Source organism: Cavia porcellus, unplaced genomic scaffold (genome assembly GCF_034190915.1).
Source record: "Cavia porcellus strain 051 isolate PalLab524CR breed Dunkin Hartley unplaced genomic scaffold, mCavPor4.1 scaffold_16, whole genome shotgun sequence".
In the NCBI taxonomy this organism is placed as follows: Eukaryota; Metazoa; Chordata; class Mammalia; order Rodentia; family Caviidae; genus Cavia; species Cavia porcellus.
The window spans coordinates 27951548-27964803 of NW_026947499.1; the positions used below are offsets into that span (position 1 = coordinate 27951548).

General features: G+C 50.2%; 1 protein-coding gene across 3 annotated transcripts in view; it reads right to left on the reverse strand.

The window, feature by feature from the left end:
• Window positions 1–5545: 5545 nt before the first annotated feature.
• Myo18b (myosin XVIIIB) overlaps window positions 5546–13256 on the reverse strand; it is a 246939-nt gene continuing 239228 nt past the window's right edge. For all 3 annotated transcript variants that reach the window (XM_013142193.2, XM_013142192.2, XM_063226027.1), the window contains 2 exons: window positions 7979–9203; window positions 5546–5753 (listed from right to left, as the gene is read on the reverse strand). In XM_013142193.2, coding sequence (XP_012997647.1) covers window positions 7991–9203 — 1213 coding nt within the window. In that variant the 3' untranslated portion in view covers window positions 5546–5753; window positions 7979–7990. The remainder of the gene's footprint in view (window positions 5754–7978; window positions 9204–13256) is intronic.

The following is a 13256-nucleotide window of genomic DNA, read 5'->3' on the forward strand; positions in this document are numbered from 1 at the left end:
AGCAACAGCAGCAGCAGCAGCAGCAATACTTTCTAAGACCTCACTTTCTTTCAGAAAGAACGCATTAAAAATTTTGGGGTAACTTCTTGTGCCATGACAATTTGGTGTAAGACACTTGAGCCATTACAAAATTGGCTTTCCCGAAGCATAGGTGAACAGGCTGGAGAATCTGTGGAATCACTTCCCACCAGCTTTGAGATGGGAAGGGACAGCAGAGGTGAAGTCCTGCTAAGCAGAGAGCTGGTGAAGCTCTGAGCTGGGCCGAAGACTTGCCCAATTTTTCCCTTCACTGTCCAGACAGAAGGCTCTGAGAGCAGCAGGACAGAGAGAGACTGTCTTAGAAAGAGTACTGAGCTTGGAGTCAAAGGCTCTGAACTCCAATCCCAGCCTCTGTAACACTAACTAGGGATGGGCACTTGGTCTTGCTGAGCCTCAATTTCATCTGTAAAATGAGCATAATAATCCTTGCCCTGGTGCTTCTGTGGGCCAGTTAAAGGCTCTAAAATTGGGGTTTTCTCACCCTCCCCTTATTAATCAAGAAGAAACCAAGACTTAGGTGGTACTCACTCTTCTACTTGACATTACACAGGTTGACAAAAGGCGGAGCCAGGAACAAACCCATATTTATTCCTGAAACTTGGGCCCATGACTGCCTATCTGACACAGGCTGTTCAGATGTTTGACCAGAAAGAAATGAAGAAAGAAAGTGATGTGGCCCCCAGGTCCATTCTATCAGCTGGCCCGATTGGAAAGCACTGTCCACACCAGTGGTCTCCAACATTTTTGGCACGAGGAACTCTGCCAGAGTTATCATGAAAGACAATTTTTCCAAAGCCACAGGTAAGTGGATATAGGCTTTTAGTTTTTTTTAAAATACATGTTAGTAATTAATAATAATTACATAGCCCAATGCTAGCATCACAGGCTCAGCTGCACCTCAGATCATCAAAGCATGAGATTCTCCTACAAAGTGTAAAACCTAGATCCCTCTTGCATGTATAGTCCACGGTAGAGCTCATGCTCCTCTGAGAATCTAATGTTTCTACTCTGCCAAGGAGGCAAAGCTTAAGTGGTAGTGACAGCAATAAGACGCTGCCAGAAATACAGATAATGCTTTCCTCACTCCCTCATCACTCACCTACAGCTCACCTCTTGCTGCTGTGTGGATGTTACTAAAAGGACACTGACCAAGCAGTTGTGTGGGCTCCTGGTCTACCTTGTTAAGCCTGGCCCATGGTATTGTTATTAGAAACATCTGGGTTTGGAGAGAGAGTTCTAGGTTCAAATCTAGCTCCTTTTGTTGATTTCCACTCTCTTTGAGTTTCAGGACTTGATTTTGGGGCAAGGATTAACCTGTCGTCTGGTCCCTTGGCAGCTTCCCTCCCTGCTCACTGAGCAAGGAAGAACTGCTGTTTAATTGGTCAGGTCAGCCCAATCTGGAGACTCACTTTGCCAGGGAGTGTGGCCTCTGTGCCTTGAGGGATTCTGTCCTGCTTGCTGATGCAGACATCTATGAACATACACTGGGGACCAGCCAAGGTCTTCTAAGGGCTTCTTCTCAGTGCAGGAACTTCTGCCCCCATCCTTTAGTCCCTCCACCCCTGCAAAGGTCTCCTATTACCCGTTATAGCAAGCTGGGGAGGATGACCTTAAACTTAGTTTCTGGGAGATGAAAGGGGGCTAAACAAGCCATCCCACTGAGCTCTAGTTGCAGGCATGGGGCTGCCAACACAGTTTTAATACTGATCCCAGAATAGTGCCATGGGGCCTACACACAGCTATTTACAAGGCAGAATTTTGAGTCATTTTCTATTTCTTTTCCTTTGTACAGAATGCATGGAGTGATTGACAGGGCAGGGGGATCCCACCCATGACCCTTAGAAGGAATGTCTGAATGTCACTGAGCACAGTGTATGGCCCATCACTAATATTAAAGGTGTAGAAGCTTTGATGGTCCCTAACAAAGGGTGATGGTGTCACTGTCTCACCTTGTCACCCGCGCTGCTGCCTAGCACCTGTCACCAAGTTCTGAAGCTAGCTGCTATGCTGACAGGTAAATAAGCAGAGGGTCTGGAGAGTGGGTCACAGCCTGGGCTCTACATGACCTCCACAGACAGGGACAGGAGCTTGGCCGAGCCATTAATCACAACATGAGCCTTCTACGTGACATCTTTCAGCATCTGCTTTCCTGGCTGTCATAAGTCTCCTGCTCTTCTTCTTCCCAAAAATGGTCTCTAGACTGAGAAAGGATACACAGCCTCAGCATAGAAGCAGGGTCTTGGGACAAAGCCTGGACTGGTTTAACCTGGAGAATGTGCCTGGGCAGGGCTGGGGTCACCAGATATAGATGGGCTCCTATTAGGGCATCAGTTGGCACCTCACTTCCTAAGCTTCACTACAGTTGAGCTTTTGCTCATTATCCTCATCTTCATCTGCACACACCTGCAACAATGCCTGCCAAAGACATGGAGTGGTGGAAGAGTCAGTCAATACATGCGTGAGGAAGTGTTAACTAACCTCTAAGTTCAGATCTTCTGCCAAGTGCCTTTGGGCAAATCTTTTCCCTCTATGTACCTCAATTTCCTCACCCAGAAAAATGACCTTCACACCATCTTCTCATCCTCCAGGTTTAAGGGGCTTTTCAGACCTTAGCACCCTGTTAAAAATGGTCTCAAGGTATGGAAGTATTTGGGGTGACCACCTAATCTGCATGGATCCGTGATCTTCAACACCCTTGTCATTCAAACAACTTTGCTTATATCAACCCAAAAAATCATAGCAGGGTACAGGTATAACCAGGGCAGCACTGGCTCCTCCATTGTGGGCACGTACACACTAGCTCTGCTTCTGTAGAAAGGGACTCTTCATGACGAAGTAGGGCCCGCTGTGGGGAAGTGTCCTTGCCTGTGGGTTCCATGTGCCTTTGGTTTACTTGGTTTACTCTCTCATAAGTTTCTTAAATACTCACACGCACAGTAGGGAAGTAGTCAGGGGATGCACGAGAGCTAAGCGTGGGCATGTGGCAGCATGGAGAACAGCACTGATTTCAGTCCCGTGTATTCAGGGAGGCACCTGGAGGAGGTCCCTCTTGAGTTAAATGTGGACAAATGAAGAGGAGTAAGAAAGCCATGCGTATGGATATGCAGGGGGAGCAACAGCAGAACACATCACACATTATCTACAGCGAGGATTGGCTCTGTTCATGAGGAGCATTAAGTCCCACACTTGGGGATCAGAAAGCATCACTTCTGAGCCCAGAGAGCAAAGATGCACACTGCTGACCAATGGCTGGGTGGAGCACATGCTGAGCATAGCTGGGTAGTGCTTCAGGGACATTCGATTGTTCACAGGAATGTGGGAAGGCTGGTATCTTGCAAACAAGAAAAATCCAGAAAGAAGTAAATTCATTGTGGTTCCCCAGAAGCTGAGCCATTCTGATGTCTCTGATATCCGAAGTGGTAGCAGCGATGACTTGCATGGTCACTACCTGGGTGCTGCACTGATCATACTGTCTGTGTGACACTGCAGACCGTAGGATTCTGCAAGAAGCTTTCGGGGCAGAGGGCCCAGCTGAGGAGGGACCTTTGCTTTGGGATGTGCCTCAGAAGGGGGACTTGAGGCATGGGCCTGATTTCCTTCTTCTAGGACAGTGAGCTGATGTTCATGAGCATCCAGGACTTCTGGTTCCTGCTGAGCCACCATTTGGATTTAATGTCTTTAGAGGCATCACCTTATATCACTGGAGAACAATGGCAAGTTTCCTCCTTTACAAAAATACATTTCATAAAATAAACGTCCTATAAATTTTTAACAGGGCACTCACAAGGTAATTTCATCTTTATTTTTCTTCTTCGCACTTCTCGCTCTATGACAGTGTATTTATTTCCTTGGTTACTGTCTGTATCCCCAGTGAGGGCACATCTCACAGAAAAGCAGGGTGGCTCTGCCTGCTCCTCAGGGTCCTCAGTGTAGGGATAGGGCCCGGTGCATACGTAGGAGCTAGCAAAATGACACAGTAGGCGCTCACAGGTTCTAGGCTTACCTAAAAAAAAAACCAATGAAACACCAAAGGCAAGAAGGCAATGTGAGTCTGTTCCTAACTTCTTTAATGGCCTTTTTTGAGGACAAAACTGGGAGCTCAGAACAAACATTCAATTACTACATGAATAATTACTGTTATTAATAAATAGAACTGCCACCTCCTTTTGCATGACATGTGTTGTGGGCTGAATTGTGACCCTCAAAAATTACTACATTGAAATCCTTACCACCTAATGTCATAGAATGCAACTGTATTTGTGGATAAGGCTTCTAAAGAAGTAAATTGAAGCCTAGCTCAATCTAATCCTAATCCATCAGTGGCACCTGGCATCTGGTGTCCTTATAAAAAAGCAGAATTTTGGATATGTGACACACATGGAGTAAGACGATGTATAGAGATGGAGCCAGCTGGAAGCCAAAGACAGAGGTCCCCAGACACCTATGGAGCAACCAACACCTTGAACTTGGAAGTCTACCTGCCCTCATCCCCACGCCCCAGAACTGCAAGACTTGCCTCTCTTGCTTTAGGCATTGACTCTGCAGCACTTTGTCATCGCAGCCCGAGTAAGCAAATCCACCTGTGATATAAACAGGAATTCCCTCCCACAGGTGGGCCTGTGACTGGCCTCACCAGAGGGTTCCTGGGGTGCAGATACATCAGCAGCCCAGTAAGGAGCCTGTCTATGAGAATTTACACAGAGTCAACACTGGCTACCTGAATAAGTCTAGGATAAATACGCTGGTTCTACCTTTGTAAAGAGGGAATAAATCAGTGCATTTATCTCTCATGACTTTGTACAGCTGCAGTGATTCACAACATATAAAATGCTTAGCACAACACCGGCACATACTACGTGGTCAAAAAACATCAGCTGATAGTTTTAGTATTATGAATACTTCGGGGGTGTTTGAAGGAACAGATTTCTACACCATAAACTGGAAGATGTGCTGGGGTGTAGTTTCTGGTGCCTGCATATGTTTATGAGGGGTGGTGGGGCTGTGTGTGTGAGGAGGTGAGCGGGGGCTCTGGGTGATCACAAGTTCTCCGATGCTAATATGGACACACATTTATTGAGACACGTGAATCAATGTGCCCCATGCCTTTAGGACGCATGGGCTCACTAGTGCACTGGCTCATTGATTCACTGATTTATTCACTCACTCATTTCTTACGTGCTCACATACACTTATACACACACAATATAAATGTGGAAGTGGGGGAACACAAAAGAGCTGAGGGAAGGATTCAAGGAGCACAGAGACTGAGCACCTATTTCAGTTTGATGCTCTAGAAGATCTTCCTAGAGGCGGCTGCATGGCAGCTAAAGGGACCAGGTGAAGAGGAAGGCTGTAACTGTGTGTATATACACAGGAGAACAATAGCAGTGTGCACCCTTGTGACAGTGTGGGCTGATTCCATTCTTGGGGACCTTTACACCCCAGTGTACCCCATCCACCTTCTGGCATCCCAGGTGACATGGTCAGGGACAGAGAGCAGAAAAGATACCAAGGAAACCAACTTTATTTCACACAGACCAAGCACATGGGGAGCCCCGTCCCTCTGGCAGGATACGGCTCTCCAGGTCCCTCTGGCCTCTTGAGGGTGGCCTTGATGCTGGCTCCACACTGAGGGCCCTGAGGCGGCCTTGCCAGCCACTCTCCAAACAGCTGTAGAGTCTGGATGTCTGCAAGGGCAGCTGCATTTCAGGAGGCTGGAAACAAGCAGGTCAGAACTGATGAATGGGGATGTAAGTTGGGCGTGTTTTGATGGGGAGAATGAGGGGCTAAAGAGCCTGGAACTCTGTGTTTCCAGGGCGTTTCTATGGAGGTTCTACCAAGTGGAATGACAGACACAGGCAATGGGAGGGAACAGACTGGAGGAAAGGCTGATGCAGATGTCCTACAGGACCTGTATCAGACTGGACCTTAGATGTCTCCCAAAGGTCCAAGTGTAAAGACTCAGTCCCTAGCCTGATGCTACTGGGAGGCAGTGGAAGCTTTAAGAGGTGAATCCTCATTGTAGATCTTTAGTTCATTGGGATTGTGCCCCTCAACAGAATTGCAGGGCCCCAGTCTCTTTCTTTTTTGCTCCCCAGCCCAGAGGTGAGCAGTTTTGCCCCCTGCTCCCACCATGATGTACTGGCTCACCCCAGACCCCAAAGCAACATGGACAATCAGTCATGGGCTGAAACTTCTAACACTGTAAACCAAAATAACCATTCTTGTTCATAAGTGGGTTCTCTCAGGGATTTATCACAGTAATGGAAAGCTGACTAGCACTGGACCCACATTCCCACGTGCAAGGTCACTAGGCTTGAAGCCATCCACTGGTGCCAGGCTCTGTGCTGGGGTCTCTCATGCTCTCCTTAAGCCCACAGAGGGACTTCGGGTTGCTGGCATTTATTCCCACTTTCTCGTGGAGGACAGAGGTGCTGGGTAAGATGGCACTGCCTGCCGAAGTCGCAGCCCTGGGTACAGGGAAGGACTGAGTCTGAGGGCTCCATTGCCCACCATCCAAGTGCAGGGTGGGGAGCGGGCTGGGCTGTGCAGCTCAGAAACCAAGACAACTGTAGGCAGCGCCCTGCTGTGACAGAGACCAGCCTCTGAGAACCTCGCTGGGGAGAGGAAGAGGCCCTGAGATTAAAAAAAAAAAAATTGGCAGAGACAAGATGTTCTGTGACGACTTCTGCTAAGCACTGTTCCCCTTTCGGCCGTGTGCCCTTTACTTGGCCTTTGAAACTGCTTTCCATGTCCCCGAGAGCATAATAATGTAAATGAATATCAGATCTTTACTTCGTAATTGAGAGCAGAGAGAAGGCCATGTTAAGTCAAATTAATTTGCTCTGATGCAGTCCCAGCTTGTCTCCGCGGAAGAGGTAGTGACTTTTTGATGGGCTAAGGGTGCCTGCCGGAGAAACAGGTGTGCACTAGGGGAGATGTGCAGCTCGCTTTGCTCAAGCAGGTCTGAGGGTTGGGGCATGTGTATGACTGCTTGACCACCTGAGCCTGGGGCTCTGAGATTCAGAACTGGGAGGTATAAGTGCACTGTGGGCTATCGAGCAGTTCTGATGTCACTCATGAAGATACCTGGAATACACATCCAAGGAGAAAAAGTACAAAAGGGAGACCAGAGAGCTGGACACAGGGAGGAAGGAAGGAGGATGATGTGGAGAGCACTCTGAAGATAAAAGGGAGAATTCTGAGCTTTCAATCTCAGTTCTGTCTGGGCAGCTTTGAATAAGTGACTTAACCTCTCTTATTCTCAGTTTGTCAACCTGTAAGATGGGAATAAATAATGCTGATCCCCTTGGTGGGAGATATCATGAACCCTAAATAACTGGCTGACCTATGTATTCAGTAAAATAAGCCATTACCAGCGAGGCATACCCCTTCCTATGTTTATCCCAAAGAAGAACCAGGATTGGGGCCGGATATAGAAGCCAGGGCACAGAGGAGCAGGACTTCTCCCACAGTGGTGCTCTGTGATCTTTGCATGTGACTCCCCTCCCCCCAACCTTGGGCCTCAGTTTCTCTCTTTATATGATGCAAAAGTGGACTCCACTGTTCTACAACCTCTTCCAATCTGGCCTTTTGCAGATCTGCGATACCTCTGTGGTATCTCACCATCGTGTGACAGAGGCCTCCCAGCCCTATCACCCCAGGTAGAAGGGACACAGGAAAATGAGACTCAGCCGGAGAAACTTTAGAAGCTGACGTCTCCTCTAGCACCGCCCCCAGGACCCTCTTGCTTTCCCATACATCTGTGCTTTAAGAGAAGCTTTGCATTCAGCAACACATGACTTCAGCTCAAATCTCCACAAATCCTGGAGCAAGCAGGCAAGGGATTAAAGGCAGAAGAGCAGCGCCTGCTCTCTGCAGCTCTCCCAGACCTGGGAGGACTCTGGTCCCCGAGGAAGCTCCCGTCTGTAACTGTTACCTGCACGCGTTCCTACTTCTGCAGGTATTTCTTCATGATGCTCTCCACGTCATCCTCCTTCCTCCCTGCGCCCAGCTCTCTGGGCTCAGGAGACATTTGCTCACCGCCATCGCCTTCGAGGCGAGGGGGTCTAGGTCGGCTCTTGACGCTGTCAGCACTTTTGAAGGACACGATAGAGCTGGAAGACGAAGAGGAATCAGAGAGGTGAGCAGGGTCCTCCTTGGACTCTGTGCTCTTTTTCAAAATGGTCTTGATCCCTGAGAGAAAGGAACGGTCAGTTTCTTCCATCTCAAAGTGGACGCCTGAATGCTTTGAACCCTCGTGCCCGTGTTTAGCCACCCCTGCCAAGGGTGTGGGTGTCTCAGACTTCCGGATAGCAGGGAGGAAGTCATCAAAGTCCACCCTGGCCCTGCGTCCATAGCTGAGGCTTGGGAGTGTCCAGCTGCACGGGTCACTGCCTAGAGGCTCCTCCATTAGATGGGCGAACTGGCGGTTCTGGAAGACAAGTGGTTCTTTGCCAAGGTCCGGGCAGCCTGCGTCATCCACTGAGGACTCCAGACAGCGCCTCCGGGGCCGCAGAGTAGGTGACAAAAGAATGCTCCTGGGGGTGGTCGGGGAGCTCATTTTTTTCCTCACACTAGGCCCTGACTCTAAGAGGGCCTCGCAGGAGCTGAAGCGCGTCTTCGGCCTCTCCGGGGGCAGGCTCATGCTCTCGGCACCTCCTGAAGAGATGCACTTCAGGCTAGTGGACCGTGAGAGACCAGCGGATGTACCAGAGGCCCCCTCCACCCCCAGCGGGGACTTTGCCTGTAGCTTCAGGGAGAGATCTCCCTCGTCACTGCCAGCCCTGCCCCTCCTGAGCGTGGAGGCACCAGTGGTCTGGTAAATGGGGAGCGTGGGCCAGTCCTCCAGGCCCAGCGTGGGGCCCTGGCCTCTCTGGGCCCTCTTCTTCCGCAGTCCTTCCACGAACTCAGAGAGCGCTGCTGACGGACTGGGCAGCTTCTCCCTGGGCGGCAGGGATGTATCTGGAGTCTGAGAGGCCACAGGAGAGGACAGAGCTCTCGATCTTTCCATGGGCTTTCTCTGGACGCCAAGCCCTTCACCGTCCCCCAAATGACAGGACTTTTGTTGATGGGTAGAGCAGGGAGAAACAGAGTTGTCTCTCGAGGTCTTGCTGTGAACATTCCAGGATCTGCTCTCAGCGTCTCCCGCTTCGCCATTCATCCTGTCCAGGAAGAAAGATGCAGAGAGTAGAAATTGTGCAATTCATACAATTTGTGCAATTGGTATGAGAGCCACTGAGCGCAGCGACTAATATTGTTTTCCTTTGGAAACACCATCCCTACCGCATTCTCAAATGAACCGTATGATTTAATGTGCAAATTCAAGCCATGTAAATGATTTCTTGTTGCTTTCTGATATGCAGTTTCTGTCTATAATTAAACCCAGCTAAGTACATTTGAGTAGATTAACGCAGCAGCAAGGATGGATGGCTTAGATTTACGAGGCATCATATCTGACATGATAGGACTGAGCATACGAGAGCCTACTGTGAAGTAAGTAATTTGTTTCTCTAAGACTGGAACAGGACATGCAGAGTGTAATTTATTTATTTATTAAGGGCCAGAGCCAGAGGACAGTCCTACTGAGCAGCGGTTCTGAGCAGTGGGGTTCGCTGTGACACCTGTCATTGTTTCACAGAGGTGGGACAGAGATAAAAACTGCCCCCCCCCCAAGCAAAAGAGTCACTTGAAATCAACTCGAAACCAAATCTATACACACAAGGACAGACGGTATCTATTCTGGGACTGTACCAGCCCGGTTTTTATGCAGAGGGAGTTTGTAGCAGCTGAGCCAAAACCACGTTGCCTCCGGAAAGTAGGGGCCTCACAGTGGGGTGAAATTATAGACTGGAAAATAAAGAGCATCTTTTAAAGCAGAGAGATTGGAGTCCATCAGCCTTTCCTTTAACAAATAAAATCTACATGTCCTCCCTTGAAGACAAACCACCCCTTTCCCGCCCACCAGTACAGTCATAATTTATAAAAAAGCAGAAAGGAGGGCCAAACGTCAGATTCTGGCACTGCAGACAAAGCCGTGGATGCGGGCCTGCGGAGGGGAGGAGAAGCACATGCAGGCTGCCAAGGATTAGGCCCCCAGCGCTGGCGGCTATGTGGCTCTGACTGTGACAAGGGGACAATTGTAGGAGTCAGCCTTCTCCACGCCATGGGTGGCTGGGATTCTGTACAAACCAAGGAGAACATCTTGCTTTCCCAGCTGGGTATCACCACCCACACCGCATCCCTCACTGCAGGGGGCAGCCAGGGCCCAGCGGGCTTTGGAATCTGAGCAGGAAGCCATGGGGAAGGCCCAGAGGGGACAGAAAGGCAGTGGCTAGGGGGTTTCTAAGGAAAGAGGTACAGACTGCAATGCACAGATCATCTGTGTGTCCACCCCAAATTCTTATGTTGAGACCTCACCCTTCAAGTGATGGTGTTAGGAGATGGGGCCCTAGAGTGGTGAGCAGGTCATGAGGGTGGACTGGTGCTCTTATAAAAGAGGGCAGAGAGTTATCTCATCCCTTCCTCCCTGTGAGGACACATTGAGAAGACAGCCATTTGTGTACCTTGGTCTTGGATTCTCCAGCCTCCAGAACTGTGAGAAAGTTCTGCCATCTGTAATCCACCCTATTCACAGAATATTTTTTGTTGTTGTTGTTATGGCAGCCTGAAAGGACTAAGACAAAACCGAGACCCTGCCTTTCAGAGATCCTGAGGTCAGAGCTTCAACCACCCAGCAGCCTTTCTCCTCCAGGGTTGGCAGGGGAGTCCCCAGCCAAGCAGGGGCCACCGAGAGTCTTGCTAAAGGATTTCATGAGAATGCGCATTTCCTGTGTCACTTAGATGGAGGAGGGTTCACGCCCTGGCTAGACATGGTATAGATCTGGTGTTCCAAAGTGCCCAGGCAGGTGAGCCACCTACTCGCCATCCTTGCCCTTCTTCAGAAATGCAATTTCTGAGTGCTGAAGTTTTGCAGCCTACCCCTCATCTTAACACCCCCGTTCCTCTGTCTCAGTCCACTGCTCCTGGGACAGGATGAGCCTTTACTGCTTCTCAAGTTTATGTTTTCTGTGCTGGGAGCAACCCTTCCATCTCCCTGTCCCCTACTCACAGCGTCAACCTGGAGAATGGGGGAAATGGGGGAAGCCCTTGATACTATCGTTCCTGGTACCCATCACTCAGTGACAGTGAACAGCTCGGAGGGATCATTCATAGCCAATCGCGGACAATTATCCGTCTTCAGTCATTAGCAATTGATAGTAATTATTACTCCAATCCCTGATTTCACCACTGCCTCTGTCAGTGGACACGAGGAGACAAGTACGTGGAGGAATAAACGTAATGAATGACCAGGCAGGTGACCTTGCATCTTACCATGGGGGGCCCCCTGTGCTAAAATCAAAGCCTGACAATTTTCCTGGCGCAACTGCCTTCTCTCCTATCTCTTGCCTGTCACTTTCTGTCGCCATCACGGTGGGACAGGAGCTGGGAGAGGAGCTGGAGGCTTCTTTATAATTCCCCAAAGGTGTGTTTGTCAACATCATCGCTTTGGAATCGCTCTCCAAATACATGGCAAGGTGGCAATCACACTCCCTTATTTATTTTTTTCTTTTTAATAAATAGCTCAGGGCTGCTCGGCCAGTGGGCTGTGCTGAGCTGACAAAAGTCATCTCCATCCTGTTTTAGCCCTGATTGGAGGCCGGCAGGATGGATGGGTCTGGGCGCTGTGTCTCACCCCCTGCTTGGCACCTGGGGATGGTAGAGTGGGGCGCACCCATGGCCTAATCCCCTGGGATTCTGCAGTCGTGTGTGCCCAACTCCTACCACCACTGCAAGCAGCAGACGCCAGCACCAGGAACAAGGAAAAGGGAGGCACAGGCGTCACAAGAAGAGGGGGAGGCAGCAGTAGGGGATGAGCAAGGACACAGGGAAAGTGAGCATAAGCAGGGAAGAGGGGAAATCACAGACTCCAACTCAGGTGGCAGTCTGGATGACTCTTTTCCTGCCTCTCCTGAATTAGCACCAAGCCGGGTAATAAATGCTCAGTAAATGGCACTGAACTCAGTCAAGGCGGAGGAGGAAAAGGAAGTAGGCAAGGCCAGGAAAGCGGAGGCAGGTCAGTGTGTGGGAGGAAGGGAAGGAGGCTAGGGAGCAGGAGAGGGAGCAGAGCAAACAAGACAGAAGCTGGAGGAAGAGGAGGGAACTATGTGGTGGAGGAGGAGAAAGAGCAAAGAGGCCCAAGGGCAAAGGCAACAGTGGCAGATGCAAATGACGATCTGCTATCTCACCTTGGACACCAAAGGGAACCAGGGAGGGGCACAGAGGAGCAGCCAGGAGCCCAGGATGTGTGTGCTGATGCAGAGGGCTGAGATTTGCCATGAAGGCCCCTGCTCTGCCGGCACAGTGCACCACCCTCCTACCTCTCGGGAGGCCCCACAACCAGGTCTTCCACAAGGTGTGAAAGCCGAAGTGTCCCATCTTATCCCTTAAGCCCCTGGCTGTCCTGGGGCAGACACCAGGATCCAGAGTCTCGGGACAGGGGTGGGCTGAACCCATGCTTCTGGGATATGAAACAGGGACACCAGCCTACAGCGTAGTTCTTACAAGGCTGGAAAAGAGAGGGGTGGGGCAGAGGGAGAAGACAGGCAGACAAGCTGGGGGGGGGGGAGGGATGAAAGAAGAAGCCACAGGAGCTGGAGAGATTCCTCCCACATCCCTGCATTCCCTTTTCTGTCTTGCCTGGGTCATTTCCTTCTGTGTAACGGCCCCCATCCCCCCAAATTCATGCCTCTGTGTAGACACTGTGGACTGTGATCTGGATTTACACACCTCTTAGGGGACTGGGGCAAGGATCTCTTTTCTATTTGAAGCTAGATGCTCCTTTCCTGCCTGGTTTTTAACCCTGCCCATCAGATGCACCCTGCCTGTAGCCCTCCAGGGGCCTAGGGAGGTCTCATTTCTTTCCACTATCTTCCCAGGGTGGCCTGGTTTGGCCAGAACCCTGCTCTGCGGACAGTGAATCAGAGATGGATGGCAGATAAACAAGGTGTGCTACACCTGCCTCTCAGAGCCTTGGCTGGGGAGAGGGATGTGAAGAAGCTCTGTGAGTGGCTGGAGACGGGGATGGAGAATCTGGGCGGCAGCACCCTGAGTCTCTAATGAGAGATCTCAGAGGTACCCTGCAGCATCTGCTGCCTATGCCATGGTCTGTCCCAAAA